General features: G+C 41.8%; 2 protein-coding genes across 3 annotated transcripts in view; one reads left to right on the top strand and one right to left on the bottom strand.

Moving 5' to 3' along the window:
- GNS (glucosamine (N-acetyl)-6-sulfatase) overlaps window positions 1-22,485 on the bottom strand; it is a 68,833-nt gene extending 46,348 nt beyond the window's left edge. For both annotated transcript variants that reach the window (XM_060194998.1, XM_060194997.1), the window contains exons 1-7: window positions 22,134-22,485; window positions 12,539-12,598; window positions 8,482-8,688; window positions 7,437-7,502; window positions 5,747-5,845; window positions 3,409-3,576; window positions 2,881-2,963 (exon numbers count right to left, since the gene is read on the bottom strand). In XM_060194998.1, the coding sequence (XP_060050981.1) occupies window positions 2,881-2,963; window positions 3,409-3,576; window positions 5,747-5,845; window positions 7,437-7,502; window positions 8,482-8,688; window positions 12,539-12,598; window positions 22,134-22,331 (881 nt within the window). In that variant the 5' untranslated portion in view covers window positions 22,332-22,485. The remainder of the gene's footprint in view (window positions 1-2,880; window positions 2,964-3,408; window positions 3,577-5,746; window positions 5,846-7,436; window positions 7,503-8,481; window positions 8,689-12,538; window positions 12,599-22,133) is intronic.
- Window positions 22,486-22,577: 92 nt separating this feature from the next.
- Window positions 22,578-24,795, top strand: part of TBC1D30 (TBC1 domain family member 30) — a 126,038-nt gene continuing 123,820 nt past the window's right edge. The window contains exon 1 of the mRNA XM_060194993.1: window positions 22,578-22,737. The gene's annotated coding sequence lies outside the window, so the exon portion shown is untranslated. The remainder of the gene's footprint in view (window positions 22,738-24,795) is intronic.

The raw sequence follows: 24,795 nt of genomic DNA, 5'->3' as shown, positions 1-24,795 counted from the left end.
TTTTCCTCCTTTGATTTCTCTTTTACGTCTTGACATGAATCTGAAACGTTTAATCCTGAAAACTGTATGAGTTATGGGTGGGGCAGATAGTGCAATGATTATGTTAATTATTCTCATGCCTAAGGCTTTTAACCGTGGTTCTTCTGTTTACCTTTCCACATTTTATTGAGTTTAAAGTGTTTTAACAACCTTGAAATGATACTAGAAAGGACTTCCAATTATAATGGAGTTATCAATGATAGTAAACTTCTAATCTGCTACAAGTTTTGTTTGACAAGTAAGTAAATTTCAGCTGTCAAGTCTTCACATGAAAAAGCATCTACTCAAATAGAATTCCAGAAATCCATTTGGACCCCTGTTCTCTGACATCGCCCCCGGAAACCAATGATGTGACCTGGCACGACCTGAAGAAACAGATTCACAGACTCGAAAGCTCACTCTCTACAAAAAAGCAGAATTCTGGTGGCCAACATTCCCCATCGAGACAGACGTGCAGCGTTTCATCCTCCGACATTTTCTTCTGTGGTCAGCTACTTTGGACTGACACCTCCATAGGACTTACTGGTACACACTGCTATGTTTCTCAAAGACTAACTTCAGCCAGTTGCCTTGAAACTTTATAGACCATGTTCCCTCGCCTGCAGGCTCTGTCCCAGAGGCAGAAAACTCCCCCTCCTTATTAGGTTATGCCCACAGAGGCATGAAGCGCCCCAAGAGGCAAGAGATGCCCACAGAGGCAGAAATCGCCCTTTGAGGCAAGAGATGCCCCCAGAGGCATGAAGCACTCCCAGAGGCAAGAAATGCCCTTTCGCCTGCTAGGCCTTGCCCTTTGAGGCAAGAAAAGCTCCACTAGTTATTGCTGCTCGCCTATTTTGTTTTCCATGTCTTATGCCAGTTATTTTGAAAACGCCTGTACGATATACGTTTCTGTTCACCCCACAATGGCCATTAGTTAAAAAAAAAGGGAGAATTGTTGGTATGCATGAGACCCCTTCTGTTTCATTTGGTTTAAATCCCCCCTGCTTAACACTATTCTATTTACATAACCACTTCATTCTATTTATATAACCGCTGTTAACAAGCACCTCCCTCCAGGGCATTGGTTCAATCCCCACTGTTTCATGATATGTTTTTGCTCCACCCCCCCTCCTTGTCACACCCTGATCCTCTCCTTGTCACACTCTGATTGTCAACAGTCACTTTTCTCTTCACCCTCTCTATGTCACACCCTGTTTCCACCCTACTTGGCAAGTATATATAAAGACAGCATTGTGAGTTTTAGAGTACTTTACCTTGAGTTTAGCTTAGCTCGTCTTAGATTGTGCTGCGTCCTGCATGAATAAAGAGATACTGCCTACAGCTCAACTATGAGTCCCTGGTCGTCTGTTACCTGCCCGTGAAGCCAGCCTGGCGAAAACAACCTAACCCGTCGAAAACGACACCCATTGTACATGCATAACAGAAAAGACTGGATTAAAAAACTGACTTAAAATTCACCAAAATCCCCAACAGCAAAGGCAAATATTTTGCTTTAGTCTAAGCTTTTGGGTCTTGGGCAAATATTGGGGGTGAACTTTCACAAAGTGACTTTTTTTTAGACATTTTACTATTTTTTTAAATTTCTTTATTGGAGGACTAATATTTTACAGTTGACAGTAAATACAATATTTTGTAAATTTTTTTTTTTTCTTCAGCCAAATGGTTCCAGTTTGCAGTGTGCTTTAACAATAAAAATGGAGGGGGTTGGGCAGTAGTACAGAGGGTTAAGCGCACATGGCGCAAAAGCGCAAGGACCAACGGTAAGGATCCTGGTTCAAGCCCTTGGTTCCCCACCTTCGGGCGGAGGGAGTCGCTTCACAAGTGGTGAAGCAGGTCTGCAGGTGTCTATCTTTCTCTCCCCCTCTGTCTTCCCCTCCTCTCTCCATTTCTCTGTCCTATTCAACAACAACAACATCAATAACAATAATAACCACAGCAATGATAAAACAACCAGGGCAATAAAAGGGAAAAAAATAGCCTCCAGGAGCAGTGGGTTCGTGGTGCAGGCACAGAGCCCCAACAATAACCCTGGAGGCAATAAATAAATAAATAAATAAATAAAATGGATTACTCTGGAGCCGGGCGGTGGCACAGCGGGTTAAGCACACATGGCGGAAAGCGCAAGGACCGGCATCAGGTTCCTGGTTTGAGTCCCCAGCTCCCCACCTGTAGGGGGTTCGCTTCACAGGTGGTGAAGCAGGTCTGCAGGTGTCTATTTTTCTCTCCCCTCTGTCTTGCTCTCCTCTCTCGATTTCTCTTTGTTCTATCCAACAGCAATGACATCAATAACAACAACAATAATAACAACAATGACGATAAACAACAAGGGCAACAAAAGGAAATAAATTTAAAAAGTTTTAAAAAATGGATTCAACAAGGGCAACAAAAGGGAAAATAAGTAATTTTAAAAAATTTAAAAACGGATTACTCAGGGGCCAAGTAGTGGTACACCCAATAGAATGCACATGCTATTCTGAGTAAAGACCTGGGTTCAAGTCCCTGGCTTTCCCCCCTCCTGAGGCGGAAAGCTTCATGAAGCAATGCTGCAGCTCTCTCTCTCTTCCTCTCATTCTCTACCTCCCCTTTCAGTTTCTCCGTCTCTATCCAAAATATAAAAATAAAATAAAAAGTATTTTTAAGTGGATTATTTCAACAGTCCCTGAGGAACAAAGACTACCTCATATATACCTGCATGTAATCTCTACCCATTCCTCAGAATCTTTCCTACAAGTTTACCACTCTAGTCTCTAATCTGATCTTCAAGATTACCATGTGGTGATCATGGGCTGAAGGAGAGGACCCTCAAAGACCACCGAGACTCAGAAAGTTAACAGTAATTACCGTTTCCTAAATGCGTCATCCAAAAACTGTATTGACGAATTCGTCATTGGGGTCTTGGCTTGCCGGATCAACCAGTGCTTGTTCTGAAATTTAGAAGACATGTCAGCACAAGTCCCTACTATCAAGACTTAAGACTCTACTAGAGGAGATAATGAAGAGCATTCTTTTGTACTTTTAGCAAAAAGGAACTAACTTAAACCTATGGAGGTATCTTTAGACCTTCCCTCTTCCACTTCCTCATGTTCCTTTAAAAAAAGACCTCATTCACTGTCAGACAGTGAGAGTTAGCACAGAGGTTATCAGGGGAGTCTGTGGTTAGTCACATTCTTTGTGGGTCCTCCAGCTGCTCACTGGATACATGACAGGAATCCCATTACTGCCCATGAAGAAGTCAATACTTTCTAGTCCACTAGAAAAGGGTAAGATTGCTTCTGAAAGATCTGGAAGAGAAACCAATTACACAGCTCAAAGGATGGACAAGTACGTCTTTGGTGTAGCTTAATTAAATACAAGGCTAGGGAAAGCTACCGTTCCGTGGATGTTAAAGTTCTTGCTTCTTGGTGCGGTGATATTCTGGAAAGTCTTCTGGTACTGAGGTGCAGCTGTCCAAGGTGAATGAGGTGCTGGTGTGGAGATCATCATGAAGAATGGCTCAAAGTTGGACTTGTAGTCCAGGAAATCCAAGGACACATTAGCCTGACACATACAAACATACGTTATCTTCTACCCTACCCAAGAGTTGAGAGCCTGGTAGGTAACACATTCTCTGGTGCATAGAAGGTACAGGGTCATAGTAGTTTTTATTCAGTCTTGATATACAGTTTATATCACAGTCATTTGTAAATGTATTGTTGGACATATTTTTGCTTTGAAAGAATACTTAAACTGAAAAGTACACTGTCCTAAGAAAGCAGTCATCATCTTGATTTTACATGATCTAAAAAGTGTTCTATCTTCCTTAAGGAAGAAACAGCATTTTGGCCACTTCAGTATAACATTAACACGGCACAGCTAATGCCTTAAAAGTGTATAAAAAGTCAACCTAATTCATAACATTGGGAATAGTACATTTAGTTAACTTGAGGGATAAACAATAGGGAAGTTCTCAATGGAAGGGATGGGACACAGAACTCTGGTGGTGGGAACTGTATGGAATTACAACCCTATTACAATTATACCCTTTATAATCTTGTAAATCAATCTTAAATCATTAATAAAAAATAAAACATTAAAAAAACAGAAGATAAATAAGTAGGCATTAAAAGTTATGACAGTAGCTAAAGGAGTTGACTAGCATTAAATGCAAACATATCACCCCAGAGCTTTGATTTATATGAACTCACTTTTTTTTTTTTGCCCTTGTTATTGCTGTTGGATAGGACAGACAGAAATGGAAAGAGGAGGGGGAAGAAGGGAAGACAGAGGGGGAGAGAAAGACACACCTGCAGAGCTGCTTCATCGCCCATGAATTGGACACCCCCCCCCGTAGGAGGGGAGCTGGGGGCTCAAACCCAGATCCTCACGTCCGTCCTTGCACTTCACCGCACTACTGCCCGACCCCCAGACTCATATTTTTCATTCACTTATCTGAGAGATACTTTATGAAAACGAAAGTTTCCCTTATACATGCAATGTTTTCCATTTCTCATCAATTTATACCTTTGTGCATTCCCAAAGCCAAGCTCAGAAGAGACTGGCTGTATCTTTTTTAGAGTCACAGACAGACGCATCCATTGCCACCTCACCCACTTACTACCCTCCAGCCTTGTCATCTTTCTTGGAGTTTCTTTAATATGCCAGGGACAGCCTTTCCCCGGCGCCCTCATACTTGTTTCCTCTGCCTGAGGTACTCGTTCCCGATCTGCATAACCCATTTTCATTTCCTTCAGTGTTTGCTCAAATGCTACCAAAGTAACCCTGATCCCGTCTTATTTCTGTAACCTGAGATAACAAGTGAATGTGGATTTACCTACATATGTATAAAGAAAGTCAAGTTACCATCTAAAGAATGAGAAACTGAGGCTGGGTGGTGGCACTGGTACCGTGCATGTTACCATGTTCAAGGGCCTGGGCTAAAGTCTCTGCTCCTCAGCTGGGGGGGGGGGGGGCTTCAGGAGCAGTGAAACAGTGGTGCAAGTGCCTCTCTTCTCTATCTCACTGTCTCTTCTCTCTCTCTCTAGTAAAAAATTAAGGACTCTGTCTGCTTTGCTTATTATTGAACACCTGCTATAATTTGTGCTGAATAAAAAGGCTCTGTGAAGGTTTGTCGTTATAGGAACACTTTGAATAGGAAAGCCCCAAGTTTGCCTGATTTCATCAGCGTTCACACAGAAATACATAATTCCCGAAGAACTCCCAAATCCTCACCACTGACACTTATACAGAACTGTACTGTTGAATTTTTGAGTAAAACTAGGGTCAAAAGTAGGAACTCTTACAAAGTAAAACCTCTTCAAAGTAATCTCTACAATCTTAGAGGGTTAGCCTTTAGAAGAAGCATTTGTTGCTGGCCTTTCAAGAACATTTTGTACAAAGAAAAAAATACTCGGTAGTATTTAATCAGCTGGAAATATTCTTGGCCAGTCAGGCTGACTAAACATGTATTCACATTACCCACCATGGATAAATATAAATATACAATTACAGATTTACTAGGTAGTCTTTTTTTTTTTTTTTTTTTTTTTTTTTTAACCAGAGCACTGCTCAGCTCTGGCTTATAGTGGTACAGGGGACTGAACCTGGGACTTTGGAGCCTCAGGCATGAGAGTCTGTTTGCATAACCATTATGCTATCTACCCCTGACCCTAGGTACAGTCTGTAATAAAACAAGAGCTATGCCCCCAAGGATGGAGCTTCAGTAACTCACCAAAACATCTGTCAGGTAGTCCACGCTGTAGTTTTCACCATGCCTCCGTGCTTTCCCATTGATAGAGAGAGTATAATTATAGTACTTAGAATTCTTTTCCTATTTAAGAAAGAAAAGTAATGTTTGTTATGAGATCAACACCCAAGGTAAAAGCTGAAATTCATGCTTATATATATTAGACTTTGTTTAAACACTGAAAAAACTTTGTGCAAAGAAATTTTGGGAGTTGGGTGGTAGCGCAGTGGGTTAAGCGCACGTGGTGCAAAGCGCCAGGACCAGCATATGGATCCTGTTTCGAGCCCCTGACTCCCCACCTGCAGGGGAGTCGCTTCACAGATGGTGAAGCAGGTCTGTAGGTGTCTATTGTTCCCCCCCCCCCCCCGTCTTCCCCTCCTTTCTCCATTTCTCTTTGTCCTATATAACAATGACAACATAAGTAACAACAACAATAACTACAACAACAATAAAAAGGGCAACAAAAGGGAAAATAAATATTTTTTAAAAAAGATATTTTTTAAAAAGTTATTACTAAGGCCAGGTGATGGTGTACCTGGTTTGAGTGCACATGTTGTCATGTGCAAGGACCAGGGTTCAAGACCCCAGACCCCATTCCCCACCTGCAGGCAAGAAGCTTCGTGGTGGCAATACAATGCTGCAGGTGTCTCTTTGTCTCTCTTCCTCTCTACCTCCCCCTTGCTCTTGATTTCTGGCTGTCTCTGTCCAATAAATAAAGATAGTAAAAAAGTTTGTTATTCAAGTTAATGTTAAACTCAGTTTTTTTATTCTTTATTTTAAAAAGAGAGAGTTTCAGTAATATTTTGTAATTTAAAAAGCTAAAAGTAATAACAATAACAACCACAACAAGGGCAACAAAATGGGAAAAATGGCCTCCAGGAGCAGTGAATTTGTAGTGCATGAACTGAGCCCCAGCAATAACCCTGGAGGCAAAAAAAAAAAAAAAAAAGCTAAAAGTGGTGGGAGGTGGCACAGTGACCAAAGTGTTGGATTTAAGAGGCAAAGGGTGGTCCGGGAGGTGGCACAGTGGATAAAGCATTGAATTCTCAACCATGAGGTCCTGAGTTCAATCCTTGGCAGCACATGTACCAGAGTGATGTCTTTCTCTCTCTCTGCCTTTCTCATGAATAAATAAATTCTTAAAAAAAAAAAAAAAAAAAGAGGCATAAGGTCCTGAGTTCAATCCTCAGCATCACATTTGCTGGAGCAATGTTCTGTTTCTTTTTCCTCCTGTATCTGTCTTATGTCAGTCAATAAACTTCTAAAAATAAAACAAAACATAAGCTAAATGTGGGTTAGGTAAAACTATGTCAGTAAATTGTCTAAAGTAGGAAAACCATCTCCAAAAGTAGTATCTCACAAATAAGTAAACTTTCTTTTAAAAATAAAAAAACTTATTCTTGAGGGTTAGGGAGATAGCATAATGGATATGCAAAAAAAACCCAACAAACTTTAAAGCCTATTGCACCAACCATCCCATGTTTAGTCTCCCTGGCACCATGATAGGCTAGAGTTGAGTAGTGCTCAAGTAAAATAGTAAAATAAAATAAACATTGACTAAAAGCCAGTCTTTAAAGTATACCAGATTATGTCACTATCAGAACTACTCTACAGAATCACTACTTTGCATCTGTATGGCTATGTATTGTCATCGCTGACTTAGATAATCACTCACCAAGGCAAACCAATAACTCCAGCCTAGAGGAACATGTTCTAGCCCACCTGCATCTGGGGCTCCATACTGAAAAGCAAGACAAACAGGACATCAGAATAATGCTTTAATATGGGGCCAGAAATAGTTCATAGTATATTTCTATGCATGAGGCCCTGAGTTTAATCACTGTAACCACATGGGCACACCATGAATAGCACTGGGAGACTATAAATAGAGGGGCCATGCTGAGGCCTTTCCTCTTTTCCTCCTCATCCCATCTGAAATAAACCAGAAGGAGACTAGAAGTAAAACCATGCATGTGAAGTCCTGGCACCAAAAAAAAATAAATAGATTTAGGCAACCATCCAGGGCAACATGCCAACTACTCAGTCAAATGCTTTAAGGGCCTGAAAGTCCAGCATCTGAGTGCTTCCCTGTTACACAGATTTCTCCCTATTTTATTGTCATTTCTCACCACAGGAAGTGGGCTCAACATTAAGTTAACTGCCATTTGGAAATATTCTAGGAGATGAATAATAATAATAATAATAATAATAATAATAATAATATTTTTTTTTACCCTGATCCTGATAAAAGGGAAATGGAAATAAAGATAGGGTAACAGCCACATGACAAGCAATTCTTGAGGAAAAAGGGGAAGATGCAGCAGACAGCAGCCGTCTTAGGATGATTTTAAGATAAACAGTACCCAGATCATGTAAGTATGTATATATGAACTCATTTTTTTATATTAAGATAGATACACAGAGGCAGAGCGAGTGGAAGAAAATACAACATGGAAGCTTCCTTCAGTGTAGTGGAGGCCAGGCTCGAACCTGGGTCACACACATGACAAAGCAAGCAGCACTTCACCCAAGTGAGTTGTCACTGTTCTTAAATTCAACTCTCTACATACAAGATTGACAGACTACAATAAAACAGATTAAACATGTACTGAAATTCTCTTAATGTGATTTGAATTGCTACTGCCTAAAAGTAACTAATAGGGACTAGATTCACAAATTATCAGGTATTTTTTTAAAAAAGAACAGAACTTTCAACATACCTCATTTAAGTATTTTCCTGCAAAAAAGGTCTGATAACCACACATTGATCTGAGAATTGCTGGGAAAGTATTTGGTTCTTGGATCTTCTGCCAGGATTTACTACTGCAGTTTCCCTCTAAAGTGTTGTTAACAACATAATGATTATGTGGATACTTCCCCGTCAGGATACTGGCTCGGCTGGGGCAGCAAAGAGCACTTGGCACATACTACAGAGGAAACAAGAGAGAAAGAAAAAAGGGCAAAATTACACAAGACAAAACTTTTCCCATTTATAAGAAGAACAATGAAAGTTGCTTAGTGCACTTCAAATTTCAAGCTTCCCATGGAATAGACATTTTTTTCTTTAGTTGACTATTTAACTGAGGTAACTGTAGCTTGACTTTCAGTTGTAAGAAACAATGACCTGTGTAGATTCACATCTCTACCACCACAGCCAACAACAGTTCCAATTATTAAATAATTCCAAACCAATCAGGATCTCTCATGTTGCTTGCTTGCTTGTTCATTTGTTTATTTATTTGGAGGGGATATTATTTTACAAAACAATTGTCTCAAGCAGACATGACACACCCTGGTCTAGAGCTGCTTTAACTTACACATTAATGATAGTAAAGCAAATAAGACACACTGATTAAAAGATCAAAAAAATTTCGGGGGGAAGCCAAGATGGTGACTTGGAGACAACACCTGGTATGAGCTCCGGAAAAAAGCAGTTTTCAACTTGGGACTCTCTGGAGAGGGAAGGATTTCTGACCATCAGTGCCATCAGGTTCCAGGTGCTACCGTGATGCCAACCAGACTGCCCTGGGCAGATGACCCTACCAATGAGTCCTGAAGCCCTGCTTCCCCAGAGCCCTGCCCCACTAGGGAAAGAGACAGGCTGGGATCCACTTGTTAATGCCCATGTTCAGCAGGGAAGCAATTACAGAAGCCAGACCTTCCACCTTCTGCAACCCACAATGACCCTGGGTCCATACTCCCAGAGGGATAAACAATAGGAAAGCTATCAGGGGAGGGGAGGGGAGGGGAGGGGATACAGAGTTCTGGTGGTGGGAATTATGTGGAGTTGTACTCCTCTTATACTATGGTTCTTGTCAGTGTTTCCTTTTTATAAATAAAAATTATTAAAAAAAAATTTTTAAAAAGAGCCAAATTTCAGTTCATTTCTCCCTATATAATAAACTTTTTTTTTTTTTTTTTTTTTTTACCAGAGCACTGCTCAGCGCTGGTTTATGGTGGTGCAGGGGATTGAACCTGGGAATTTGGAGCCTCAGGCATGAAAGTCTCTTTGCATAACCATTATGCTATCTAGTTCTGCCCTATAATAAACTATTCTAATCTCTTTTGCCAGAAATGTTACTTACATGAATGACGCAGCACAACATGAAAGAGGGGCTTAGCCAAAGACAAAGAGTAGAAGTTCCTTTTCGAGTATATCTATAGTTTTATACACTTTTCCTCCATCACTTTATATGCTAGACACATCTCTCCCTGTTCTGTTTTTATTAGCACCTATCACTATCAGACTGCCCTCATTTTATTTAACAATAATTATGCAAGTCTTAACACACATCACCAAGTGACTTCACAGAAGGTTAATACTAGCTTATACTGGGGAGGGATGCTTGCTCAGTGCCAAAATCACACATTATCCTCTTCAAATATTTAGGCTTTCTCTGGCTTTTTTTTTTTTTTTACCAGAGCACTGCTCAGCTCTGGTTTATGGTGGTGCAGGGGATTGAATTTGGGACTTTAGAGCCTCAGGCATGGCAGTCTGTTTGCATAACAATTATGCTATCTAGCCCTGCCCATCTCTGGCCTTTTGAGTTGGGTTTGGCATTTCAAATACAAGCAAGGATGACCATATATTTTTTACTTTTTTTTTATAGTTGTCGTAGACTATAATTCAGATAATCTGGATCACTACATGCATACCTGCATGCACACTGATTTACTGAGTTCACATGAATGGTTTGACCATATGCCCTTTTCTTCCCTCACCCTCTTAGGTTGTTAGTCTCTTGTTACATAAAATTTGAGTTAAGAATCACTCAATTGGGAGTCAGTGGTAGTGCCACAGGTTAAGTGCACATGGCACAAAGTGCAAGGACCAGCATAAGTATCCCAGTTTGAGCCCCAGGCTCCCCACCTGCAGGGGAGTCACTTCACAGGCGGTGAAGTGACAGCAGGTCTGCAGGTGTCTTTCTCTCCCTATCTGTCTTCCCCTCCTCTCTCCATTTCTCACTGTTCTATCCAACAACAACAATAATAACTATGACAATAAAACAAGGACAAAACAAACAAAAAAAAAGGGCAACAAAAGGGAATAAATAAATATTAAGAAAGCCCTTTATACAACAAAAAAAAAAATCAATCAAGTTAAAAATTCTTCTGATAAAAAAAAAATTCTTCTGATATATATATATATATATATATATATATATATTACAGTTAGATGTTTCACTGTAAAGTATTTTAATTATTTTGTTTCTTGACCTATTTTTTGTTAACCCCACATATTCATATTACAGTTTAGTATCTTTTTAAAAAATATCTATTTATTTATTATTGGATAGAGACAAAGAGAAATTGAGAAGGGAGGGGGAGATAAAAACAAAGACAGAAGCACCTGTAGCCCTGCTTCATCCCTTGTGAAGCTTTCCCCTTTCAGGTGGGGACAGTTTAGTATCCTACAACACAATTTCTTCCTTTAAAAAAACTACTGTAGTTGTTGTAGACTATAATTCTAGATAATTTGAATTACTCAATTCAGGACATGCACATAAAAACTTCAGAGACTGATTAGAGTATTTTCTATTTACCCACAAAAATTTTGTGTACTATGCATGTGTTAAACATTTTTATTACATTACTCACAAAATTCTCTGTTGATACAGGTTTTGATCACTACTGGATTGCTGCTGTAAATGATCTATTTCCCACCCCTATATTTAATTAGTCATATGAAAGCAAGCTATTTTCATTTTTACCTTAACAAATGCTAGAAATTGTCCTGTTTTCTTGATTTAAAAAAAAAAAAGCAAAAGTAAATAGTTATTTTGCCTCTCCCCAATAGTTTTACCTCTTAATTTCACAAGATTAATGGTAACAGCAACAACAACATTAAGTGATTGTTATTATGTTCTTGTCTCATCTATAAATAGTAGCGCTCCAAGCCTTTCACCTTAGTTCTAGGTGTATTACTTGTCTTTTATATTATTTTATTTTAGGATCAGTGCACTGCTCAGCTCTGGCTTGTGGCAGTGCTGAGGATTAAACCTGGGATCTCATAGACTCAGGTACAGTCTTTTTGCATAACCGTTATACTATCTCTCTAGCCCACAATTCATCCTTTTTCTTTCTTTCTTCCTTCCTTCCCAGAGCACTGCTCAGCTCTGGCTTATGGTGGTGCAGAATTGAACCTAGGACTTTGGAGCCTCTGGCATGAGGATCTCTTTGCATAACTAGTATGCTCCCCTACACAATTCATTTTCAAAATCCTGAGTATGAGGTTTTATTCTCAGGACTGGGGAGGTGGACCAACTGGTAGCCTTGCATGAGGTTAGACAATAGGTTTGAGCCCCAGCTATGCCTAACAACAAGAAAGACAAAAATAAAATAACACAATATAAATGGTGGAGTAGTACTCTATTCATCACAATAAAAAAAAAATGAAATTCTGAGTGGTAGAATAGACTGGTTTAAATAATACTGACCCTACTTTGCTATGGTGTGAGCCCAGTCCCCACCATTCTCAAGGCAGCCCAGATGTTACAGTTTGATTCCCTCTCTCTATCTCTCTGAAATGGCCAACCTGGGGTGTTGAAGTCCCAAAGATGATTATAAAAAAAAAAAAAAAAGAAAAAAAAAAAGAAAATTCTAGCACATAACCCACAATTTCTAAGAAATAATATTTCAATTAAAATAAAACCCTTCCTTCTGGCATTTAACCAGAAGAAACTATATCAGTTATACAAGACAGCCCAGAAGAAACTAGTTCTCCTTGGAACATAAAATACAAAGTCTGATGAAATTAATTTGGCTTCAATAACTTACAGCGTTAGAGAAAGTCATCCCCATCTCTGCAATGAGAGCCTTTGTTTTCTTTAATGGTATCTGCAAAGTAAATAATTCTCTGTTAAAATCTTTCTTCCAATAAAATACAAACCAAATTCATGTTTTGCATTTTAGTCTCATTCATTCCCAAATGATTAGCCCCATCTGACATTAGGAATGAATCAAGAAAATCCTTTGTGATTCTGGTGACAAACTAGACAGGTTTGGTTACAGTCAACTACATCTTGTGTAAAAGTTTAGGTTATGGAGTCAGGTGGTGACACATCTGGTTGAACACACATGTTACAATGCTCAAGGACACAGGTTCAAGCCCCCAGTCCCCACCTGTAGGGAGAAAGATTTGCAAGTAGCGAAGTAGTGCTGCAGGTGTCTCTCTGTCTCTATCCCTATCTCCTCCTTCCCTCTCAATTTCTGGCTGTCTCTATGCAGTAAATAAATAAAGATAATTTTTTTTTTAATTTAGGTTGTCATGAAGGGAAAGTTCAAAGCTGGTGATATTCCAGCAATCCTAGTATCAATATAGTAAAATTTTGATGACTTTTTCTACTTCTTAGCATCCTCTTTGTGAGAAGGACAAGGCAGAACTATATTTGCAGTTATTTATAGAACCATGATATGGCAAATCACTGAAGGAAGCTTGCTGGGGGCCGGGTGGTAGCAGTGGGCTAAGCGCACGTGGCGCAAAGCGCAAGGACCGGCGTAAAGATCCCGGTTGGAGGCCCCGGCTCCCCACCTGCAGGGGAGTCGCTTCACAGACTGTGAAACAGGCCTGCAGGTGTCTATCTTTCTCTCCCATTCTCTGTCTTCCCCTCCTCTCTCCATTTTTCTCTGTCCTATCCAACAACGACGACATCAATAGCAACAACAATAATAACTACGACAATAAAACAACAAAGGCAACAAACGGGAAAATAAATAATTAAAAAAAAAAAAGGGAGTCGGGCGGTAGTGCAGCAGGTTAAGTGCACGTGGCGCAAAGCGCAAAGACCAGCTTAAGGATTCCAGTTTGAGCCCCCAGCTCCCCACCTGCAGGGGAGTCGCTTCACAGGTGTTGAAGCAGGTCTGCAGGTGTCTGTCTTTCTCTCCCCCTCTGTCTTCCCCTCCTCTCTCGATTTCTCTCTGTCCTATCCAACAACGACATCAATAACAACAACAATAATAATTACAACAATAAAACAAGGGCAACAAAAGGGAATAAATAAATAAGTAAATTTTTAAGAAAATAAAGAAAGAAGCTTGCCATCATTTTATAAAGAGAAACAAAACTAACACTTAGGTTCTGAAAGCCAGACAAGCTATAGAAACTCAGAGACTGACACAAATAGATGCTAAGTGATGGAGCCCAGGTGGACATTTTTCAACTACCAGCTCCCTGCTTTCTGCAACAGACCAATCACCATGTCAGGTAAGGACTTGAGCCAGGTGGCCAAGAGGCGGGCACTATCAAGAAAGATGCTAGTCAAATCACTTATAACTTTTTTGTTGTTCAACAATCTAAGATCCTGACATCCAATGAATAATTAATTCCAAACTCTAGAGTGAAGATGAAAGCTTAAGATGGCTACTTAAATACAAAGAAAAAGAACAGTAACCATTTGTGAGAGTCTAGTGCCTTAGCCACTGCACCACCTCCTGGACCACAACAGTAACCATTTGTATTCAGATTTCAGAATGAAAAGCTACCAGTTTAAAGTAACAAACTGGGTTAACGCGCTAACAGAAAGAGACCTCAAATACACAATTATAATACATACTTCACAGGAAACGAAAGAAATCCATACAGGGCTCAGTGGGGGTGAACCTGGTTGAGCACACATGTTCAAATGTGCAAGGACCCAGGTTCAAGCCCCCAACCCCCACCTGCAGGGGGATAGCTTTTTGAGTGATGAAGCTGGGCTGCTGGTGTCTCTGTTTCTCTCCCTGTTTATCTCCCCTGACCCTCTTGATTTCTGACTGTCTCTATGCAATAAATACAGATTAAAAAATTAAGGGGAAAAAAAGAAATCCATAAACCCAAGAAGAGAATTCTGATGAAGATGGCTTTTTGATAATTTCAAGAGTAGGTCTGTACTGGGTTTCCAGGAAATGCTCTAGATGTAGAAGGCCTTTGCTAACCTTCAGAGGCAGTGGTGCCAGCCATGATGTCCCATAAAACATCACCTTCAGGTAAGGAACACTGGGCTGAATGAAACACTAGTTTGGTGGAGAATCTGATGAAGAACTGGGGTCTGGGTGCATTGTCACATATGCTCTATATCACGGGGTGCGTCCCCAGCAATTCAATCTTTCTGGGTTGGAGACCTATCTCTTTCTGCAAAAATGAAGACAACAGCAAAGTAAGTTCCACAATGCCACCCTGCATACCACCTGAAGAACTGATGGCACAGGAGCTCAGCCAGGAGTGTGTGTGATCTGCTATCCGTCACCAGGTCCCGGGGTCATGTCCCGGCACCATACACAGCACTGGAGGAGTTACAGGGAGGTGATGTTTCTTCTCTCTCATTAAATTAAAAAATACATATGTGGGGAGTTGGGCGGTAGCACAGTGGGTTAAGCACACGTGGTGCAAAACGCAAGGACCAGTATCAGGATGCGGGTTTGAACCCCCGGCTCCCCACCTGCAGGGGAATAGCTTCACAAGCGGTGAAGCAGGTCTGCAGGTGTCTATCTTTCTCTCCCCCTCTGTCTTCCCCTCCTCTCTCGATTTCTCTCTGTCCTATCCAACAACGACATCAATAACAACAATGATAACTACAACAATAAAACAACAAGGGCAACAAAAGGGAATAAATAAATATTTAAAAAATTTTTATGTGTGAAAAATGGGGAGGCCCATTAGGCTGTTCAGTGGTATCACACATGGCACAAGATGCTGAGTTCATTCTATGGTGCTGCCACACTAAAATAAAAATAATAATAATGAAAAAATGATTTTGGGGGTGGACAGTATCACACCTGGTTAAGCGCACATAGTATGAAGCACAAGGACCTGAGCAAGGATCCTCGTTCGAACCCCTGGCTCCCCACCTGCAGAAGGGTCGATTCACACGTGGGGAAGCAGGTCTGCAGGTATCTACCTTTCTCTCCTCCCCTCTATCTTCCCCATCTCTCTCAATTTCTCTGTCCTATACAATTAAATGGGGGGGGGGAATGGCCTTCAGAATCCATGGATTCTTAGTGCTAGCACCGAGCCCCAGCAATAACCCTGGATGCAAAAAAAAAAAAAGAATTCTATGGTGCACATGATCACAGTGGTGTGAATATGTGGCAATAACAACTGATAAGTATCATCATGGTATTTTAAATTTTTTATTTAAAATTTTTATATTATCTTTATTTATTGGATAGAGAGAGCTAGAAATCGAGAGGGAAGGGGGTGGTAGAGAAGGGAGAGAGACAGAGAGACACCTGCTGCCCTACTTCACCACTTGCAAAGCTTTCCCCCTGCAGGAGGGGACCGGGGTCTGGAACCCGAGTCCTTGAGCACTGTAACATGTGCGCTCAACCAGATATTTTAGGAGGAAAAAAAGCTGAGAGTTTTGAGATCACACGACACTCAGGCTTTGCTCCTTCCTAGTTCTATGAACCCTGACCAAGTTACTTCAACCCCCTCTAAGTTTTCAGTTTCCTCTTAAAATACTCACAACAGCAGAATACTATGACAGGAGCATAAGTGTAAAATACCTCGAACTCTGAGTGGTTCCAAGACGGTTTTCAAATGTGGTTAATTGTCTCTTCTTATTCAAGCATTATTTGATAATTAGTGGTAGACTTATGGAAAAAAGCTGAGAAGCAGAATTCTACAGTGAATGGGAACATCAAATCTGACTTATTCCCTCCACTTAATTTTGACTTCTATTTCCAGTGGAAACATCTATTTAAAAAGAATCTGCTACTGACTTTAAGAAACAGACTGGAGGGAGTCAGGCGGTGGTGCAGCGGGTTAAGCGCACGTGGCGCAAATCGCCAGGACCTGCGTAAGGATCCCAGTTCGAGCCCCCGGCTCCCCCCCTGCAGGGGAGTCGCTTCACAAGTGGTGAAGTAGGTCTGCAGGTGTCTGTCTTTCTCTCCTCCTCTTTGTCTTCCCCTCCCCTCTTCATTTCTCTCTGTTCTATCCAACAACAACGACATTAATAACCACAACAATGTTAAACAACAAGGGCAACAAAAAGGAAAATTAAAAAAAAGAAAAACAGACTGGATTAACATGCTTTGCATGAAGGTCTTTAAGAACTGAAGAAACTGGGGGCCGGGTGGTAGTGCAGTGGGTTAAGCACATATGGCGCAAAACGCAAGCAGTGAAGCAGGTCTGCAGGTGTCTACCTTTCTCTCCCCCTCTCCATTTTCCCCTCCTCTCTCAATTTCTCTCTGTCCTATCCAACAACAGCAGCAATGACAACAATAATAGTAATAACAATGACGATATACAACAAGGGCAACATATAGGGAAAAAAATAGCCTCCAGGAGCAGTGGATTCATAGTGCAGGTACCAAGCCCCAGCAATAACCCTGGAGGCAAAAAAAAAAAAAAAAAAAAGGAAGAAACTGAATTCTGAACACCTTGAAGTTATAACTTTTGTTTCCAATGGAGATTTGAAAGCTTAACCATTTTAATTAAGGACTTTAGTAACTAAAGTATTATTCTTTTTTTTTTTTTTGACAAAGCCAGGGCCTTGTACCTGTTTTTCATTACTCTTATTTTAAAGAGAAAAGGACAGAAAAGATACCACAGTACTGTTCCACCATCTGTGGAGGTTCCCTAGATGGTGCCCATGATGCCCCAAATGGTGCTGAGGATTGAACCAGGGCCTTCAAATGTAGCAGTGTGCTCTACCAGTTGAGCTATCTCCTGGTTCCCTATTTTTAACTTTAAATAAAGACAGCTTACTTTTATAGTCAAAATACTTAATTTTTTTTAATTTACTAATTTGGGTAGAGATAGAAATCGAGAGAATAGGGGGAGATAGATAGACAGAGAGACCTGCAACCCTGCTCCACCACTTACGAAGCTTTCCTCCTGCAGGTGGGGGCCGGGAACTTAAACTTGGATAAATGTGCATTATAGCAAGTGCGTTCAACCAGGTGCACCACCACCCAGCCTCTTCAAAACACTTTTCAAAGACACAGATGAAAAGATGTTTTATTTAAAACTTTTCCCCCTCATCCCTCTCTCTCTGCAAGGGGGAAGAAACTTTACCAGTGGTGAGGCAGTGCTACAAGTCAACTATCTCTCTCTTCCACCTCTCAATTTGTCTCTATCAAAAAAGTAACGAAATAAGGACACTGAAGTACACAAAGTACAATCTTTTTATTAAAACATAACTTCTTTTTTTCCTTTTTTATCAGCTACATTGTTCAGCTCTGGCCAAGAACTGCACCTGGGCCCTCTCACAATAAGTCCTGTATGCCACCATTGTATATTTTCTTTTTTTTTTTTCCCCTTTTGTTGTCCTTGTTGTAGCTTCGTTGTGGTTATTATTATTGCCCTTGTTGACGCAATTCGTTGTTGGATAGGACAGAGAGAAATGGAGAGAGGAGGGGAAGACAGAGAAGGGGAGAGAAAGATAGACACCTGCAGACCTGCTTCACCGCCTGTGAAGTGACTCCCCTGCAGGTGGGGAGCCAGGGGCTCGAACCGGGATCCTTACTCCGGTCCCTGCGCTTTGCGCCACATGCGCTTAACCCACTGCGCCACCGCCTGACCCCCGCCACCATTGTATATTTTCTTCAGAACACAAAACAAGTTTAAAAGTGGTCTTACACTGCAAAAGTTGAATAAGGACAAGAGACTGGCATACTTTAACGATGACTCTTTAGTCACTATCAGGCCACCCCATCAGCTGGGGCCCTTAATCAGGGAGTCCTGAGATTCCCAAACAGACATGATGGGCCTAGACCTCGAATAAATCCTTCTCGCCATTGTTACCGGCCGTTTCTATCAGGAACAACACAATAGACCCCTTTGTGGGGCCCCCATAGGACCTTGACCTCAACTTGAATCAACAATGGTAGAGAATGTTCCATCCTCCGAAGGGAGGCTGGACAATATACTCTATGCTACACCTGAGGAAGATGGGTCCTGATATTGGGGCAGCTTGGAACCATCCTACTCATGACCACAGAATGTGAGCTCAGATCTACAGGGATGCAGAGGTCACATAGGCTCCTAAGCTGAATATGGGCTCCAGATCACATCAAATCGATAGGGTTTACAGTCAACAATATTTATACCCGTTTCCCATATTTGGGAGCTACTCTCTTCCCTGATCCAGTTTTCTGATCCTTCTGCCAGCCATGACACCATCTCCCCAGACAATAATTAAGATCCACATGCATATCAGATTTCAGGCTCAGGCAAAAAACAAATAAATAAACAAACAAACAAATAAAAAAACTAGTACAGCCACAGGCTCTTTGGAATAGAACTAAAATATGCCTACTAGCTACCTACAAAATGGAGGACCCCCCCCCCAACTCTTCATCTGCACTATTCCAGCCTTTAAGTTCATGATTGATCAACAATTTGTTTGGCTTTGTATGTTAACTCTCTTTTTAGCCACCAGGTTCCAGATGCTACCATGATGCCAACCAGACTTCCCTAGAGAGACAACCCCACCAATGTGTCCTGGAGCTCCGATTCCCCAGAGCCCTTCCCCACCAGGGAAAGAGAGAGACAGGCTGGGAGTATGGATTGACCTATCAACGCCCATGTTCAGCGGGGAAGCAATTACAGAAGCCAGACCTTCAACCTTCTGCATCCCACAATGACCTTGGGTTCATACTCCCAGAGGGTTAAAGAATAAGAAAGCTATCAGGGGAGAGAAGGGGATACAGAGTTCTGGTGGTGGGAATTGTGTGAAGTTATACCCCTTGTATCCTATGGCTTAGTCAATGTTTCCTTTTTATAAATAAAAAATTAAATAAAAAAAAGAATGTAGAGCTAGAGGACATAATAATATCAGTCTTTCAGGGAGTCCGGTGGTAATACTACGGGTTAAGCGCAGGTGGCAAAAAGCACAAGGACAGGCATAAGCAACCTGATTCGAGTCCCTGGCTCCCCACCTGCAGGGGAGTCACTTCAGCTTCACAAGTAGTGGAAAAAAAAAAGTGGTCTTTTGACTTCACCAGTGTGTCCTGTAACCCCACTTCCCCAAAGCCCTACCCAACTAGGGAAAGGTAGATACAGGCTTGACCTGTCAACACCCATGTCCAGCGGAGAAGCAGTTACAGAAGACAGACCTCCGACCTTCTGCGCTCCATAGAGATCTTTGGTCTATACTCCCAGAGGCATAAAAAAATGGGGAGGTTTCCAGTGGAGGGGATGGAATATGGCACACTGGTGGTGGGAGTTGTGGGAATTGTGCCCCTCTTATCCCACAATCTTGTCTATCAGTATTAAATCACTAATTAAAAAAAAAAAAAAAAGAGGGGGTTGGGCAGTAAGTAGCGCAGTGGGTTAAGCGCACATGGTGCAAAGCACAAGGACTGGTTTGAGCCCCCAGCTCTCCACCTGCAGGGGGGTCACTTCATGAGCAGTTAAGTAGGTCTGCAGGTGTCTTATCTTTCTCTCCCCCTCTGTCTTGCCCTCCTCTCTCCATTTCTCTCTGTCCTATCCAACAACAATGACATCAATAACAACAGCAGTAATAACCACAACAATGATAAAACAATAAAGGCAACAAAAGGGGGGGAAATAGCCTCCAGGAGCAGTGGATTTGTGGTGCAGGCACAGAGCCCCAACAATAATCCTGAAGGCAAAAAAGAGAGAGAGAGAAAGAGAAGTTGAAAAATAAGAAAACATGGATGGACTGGGTTTGCTTTTGGTTTTGGTTTGCACCAAAGTAAAAGACTGGGGTGGGGGAGGAGGGCTTCAAGTCCTGGAACATGATGGCAGAGGAGAAGGGGGGGGAGGCTGAATTGTTATGTGGAAAACTGAGAAATGTTACACATGTACAAACGACTGTATTTTACTGTTGTCTGTAAACCATTAATCTCCCCAATAAAGAAAAAAATGTATATAAAAAAGTAGTCTTATGGGCTGGGAGATAGCACAGCGGTTATGCAAAAGGCTTTCATGCCTGAGGCCCCAAAGTTGAAGGTTCAATCTCCAGCACCTTCATAAACCAGAGCTGAGCAATACTCTAGCAAAAATAAATAAATATGAATTTTAAAAAGTGGCCTTGTGAGGGTAAATATAGCAGGTTGGCAGGATGGAAAAACCAAAGTAAATCTCAAGAGTGCTGCTACAGAGGCAAATGGCCCTTCAGATGTCACTGTGGTTAAACAGAAACTGAAAGACAACGAAGCACAAGTGATAGGAAGAAGTATGAATCAAATGCAACCATCTTACACATCAGCCAGAGAAGCTTATCACACTCTTGAACACAATCCTAAGTTAAAAAAAACAAAAAAGCATTTTACTTTATAGCCTCAAATTATACACATTTGGATGTACTTATTATATGTGCCACACGGGTATTTTCAGTTCCATTCCATTCTGTTCCACAGAAAAGAATAACTGTTAGTATCTGCTCACTAAAATGATTAACACTCATTTATGGGTTGAAATCAACAACCCGGAGGACACTGAGCTAAGGTGTTACTACACAGTAAAAACACTCTTGCCTTAAGTGTTTTTATAGTGTCACCATTTAACTGAGAGCAAAAAGAGAAGTGAAAATAAAGAAAATAATTCGACTACAATTTGTTTCAGTAAGTTTAAGAAGAACGCCCTACCCATGATCAGAGCATTAGTCAAGAATTTGTTGATAATACTTCAAACTACGTGCCGTGTACAAGCCATTTACTAGGCCTCTGAATTGGGGGCGGGGTAGGGTGGGGGAGGCGGCGGCAGAATGTATGTTTCTGAAGGTCATAAATTCCAGAACTCTTAGATACAAAAGCAAAATTAACTCTAGAAAAGAATAAAGTCTCAGACGAAGTCAGATCGATAAAAAATGGAATACTGACAGTACTGAAAACATCAGCCAGGTGTTCAATTGGACTAATTGGTTTTTCTTAACTCCTGTGAGGCACAGAACAACCTGAATAATTTAACAGCCTACTTAACAGATTTATTCATTTCTGCATTTATTATATAAATATCAGGCAAACACTGTACCCAAGGTCGAACGCAGTGGTGACCTAGGTCTTTAAGAAAGGAAATTGGACTTACCTTCTCTTTACTCCCAAAACAAAACACACAAATTAAAAATATATATATATATATGATATATAGGCTTGCTCAATCTTAACTAGCACCTGCTCATTGGTTCAACTCATTCTTAACTAGCGTCCGCAAGTTTACACTGAAGTAGGAATGCAAGTTCCTCAGCAGAAAGGTCCAGCCTAGAAGCTCGGCATGGTACGTCCATGAGTACTAATGCAGAAGAGAAATCTGAGAAAGAACTGGAAATAGGAGTCTTGTGGCCTCTCAAAAGGATAGGGCGGGGGGGGGGGGGGGGGCAAAAGCAAGCCTACCCCTGACAGGGAGAGTCGGGGTGGGGAGAAAGAAGGCAAGACAGGCAGGGAATCACTCCAAGAGGAGGGGCGGGGCACAAGTAGAGTGAGTTACCATGCCGCCGAGCACTTCGTCCTGATCGTCAGTAAGCAGCAGCACCACATTGGGCCTCCGAGTGCCAGCCGCCTCGCTGGAGACCCCCAGACACCCGTCCTGCAGCAGCAGCAGCAGCAACAGTGCTTGGCTGTAGAAGGGCAGGAGGCTGCGGTAGCTCCACCAAGGCCCACCTGGAACCGGAGGTGGGAGCCGCATGGCGGACAGGGATCCCGGGGTACCCCGGGACTGGGTGGGAGGACGCGCAGGTGGGTACAACGATAGAGGCAGACGGGTTGCTCAGAGAAAGGCTGCACCCAGAAGGCCGGGGCTAGGGTCAGGCGTTTTCTACCCCAGCGCGATCACGTGAATCAAGGCCAGGGGGCGGAGCGAGCTGTGCGTCATGTGACGGTGGGGCGGGGCTGCTGGAAAGGAAACCCGGAAGTGGGAGGTGAGGCCCCGGGATTCTACTGCTGTCGGCCTCCCTAATCAGCTTTTCTGGTTGTAATCCATTAAGATCTTTCTGAGTGCTTGGTAGGAAGATTAAAAAATGGAAAGTAGTATGAAAAGGAGGAAGGTGTCTGCAAAACCAAGCAATTAAGAGAGAAGAGGGATGTACCAGAAAGTAAGATCAGCTCGTGGGCGCTCTCTGGGCTCATACACTTCTTTTTTTAAATAAATTTTATTTATAAAATGGAAACACTGACAAGACCATAGAATAAGAGGGCTACAAATCCACATAATTCCCACCACCAGAACTCTTACCATTCTTAATATCAAAGACAACTGACACTTGTTGAGGTCCCTTGTAAATCGTTTTACACTTTTCTTTGAGAGATGTGAGGTAGTTTTCTTTTTAAATATATATTTATTCCCTTTTGTTGCCCTTGTTTTTTATTGTAGTCATTGATGTCGTCCTTGTTGGGTAGGACAGAGAAGTGGAGAGAGAAGGGGACGACAGAGGGGGGAGAGAAAGATAGACACCTGCAGACCTGCTTCACCGCTTGTGAAAGACGCCCTTGCAGGTGGGGAGCCGGGGGCTGGAACAGGGATCTTTACGCCGGTTCTAGCGCTTTGTGCCACCTGCGCTTAACCCGCTGCGCTACCGCCCGACTCCCGTGAGGTAGGTTTTAAACATTTTTTTATTTTACTCGAAGCTACTAAATTTGGAACTAGTCCAGGTCAGTGTTTTGGTGTTTTGTTTTGTTTTTTTTTTTTTGACTGCTAGCGAGGTGATGTTATTTCTATGGTACCGTGGCTTCATACAGTGGTGAATGTTTTAATGGATTTTTTTTGGTAAATATCTTCTTATTAATATGAGAAAAAGAGCATCAGAACATCGATCAGGCACATGCAATGCTTGGGCTAGAACTGGCACGTTAAAAACAAATCTTTATTTTGTTACCAAGGTTTATCACTAAGATTCAGTTCCGGCACTAAGATTGCACCGCTCCTGGTAGCTAATTTTTCCTTTTTTTTTTTTTTTTCTTTCTATTTTATTTGATAGAATAGAAAGAAATTGAAAGGGGAGAGAAGATAGAAACCTACAGACCTGCTTCTTCACTCGTGAAGCGTCTCCCTTCAATATGAGGAGCACGGGCTTGAACCTGGGTCCTCTGCATGGTGGTTACCCGGTCCCAATATTAAAAGTCACAGTAAGGTGTGTGTTACATATTTATTCTCTCTTATCTTATTTATTTATTTTTACCAGAGCACCGCTCAGCTCAGGCTTATGGAGAGAGAAAGGGAAGACAGAAAGGGGATAGACCCCTGTAGAAGCGATTCCCCTGCAGGTGGGGAGCCAGGGACTCGAACCAGGACCCTTACGCCGGTCCTTGCACTTTGCGCCACCTGCGCTTAACCCACTGCGCTACCGCCGGACTCCCTGATGAGTTTTTAAAGCCCTTTTAGAAGATGTTGGTGGATGTGCAAAGCAGGCACAGCATTGAGGTGAGCTATCTTGCTGGTCCTCCATATATTTCAGTGGCAGCTCTATAGTAGCTACTTGCTATTCTGTTTACACTTACTGAATTGAAATCAGTGAAAGCAAAGATATCCTATGCAAGATGAACTGTTTCCCAACTCAGAACAATAAGCTACACTTCCTAGGACCAAGTTATCGAAGTTTTTTTTTTTTTTTTTTTTTTTTTTTCCCCTTCCAGGTTTCGGTGTAGGCACTGTAAATCTACTGCTTGCTCCTAGAGCCCATTTTTTCCATTTTGTTCTTGTTGTTGGATAGAACAGAGAGAAATGGAGAGAGGAGGGGAAGACAGAGAGGGGGAGAGAAAGATAGACACCTGCAGGTGGGGAGTCAGTGGGCTGGAAACAGAATGTTTGCGTGGGTCCATGCGCTTCTTAGTATGTGCACTTAACCTGCTGCGCCACCGCCAGCCCCCCTCAAAATGTATTTTCTCTGCTGAACCATCTTACAAGGAAAGATCTTTTTTTCCCCTTAAATTTTTAAACATTTATTTATTTTCCTTTTTCTTGCCCTTGTTTTTTATTGTTGTTGTAGTTATTATTGTTGTTGTTATTGATGTCTTCGTTGTTAGATAGGACAGAGAGAAATGGAGAGAGGAGGGGAAGAGAAAGATAGACACCCGCAGACCTGTTTCTGGGCCTGTGAAGCGACTGTCCTGCAGGTGGGGACCCAGGGGCTCGAACCAGGATTCTTTCTGGTCCT

This window comes from Erinaceus europaeus, chromosome 7 (assembly GCF_950295315.1).
Source record: "Erinaceus europaeus chromosome 7, mEriEur2.1, whole genome shotgun sequence".
In the NCBI taxonomy this organism is placed as follows: domain Eukaryota; kingdom Metazoa; phylum Chordata; class Mammalia; order Eulipotyphla; family Erinaceidae; genus Erinaceus; species Erinaceus europaeus.
Note: the sequence above shows the minus strand (reverse complement) of the source record. Positions and strands in the feature narration are given on the sequence as shown.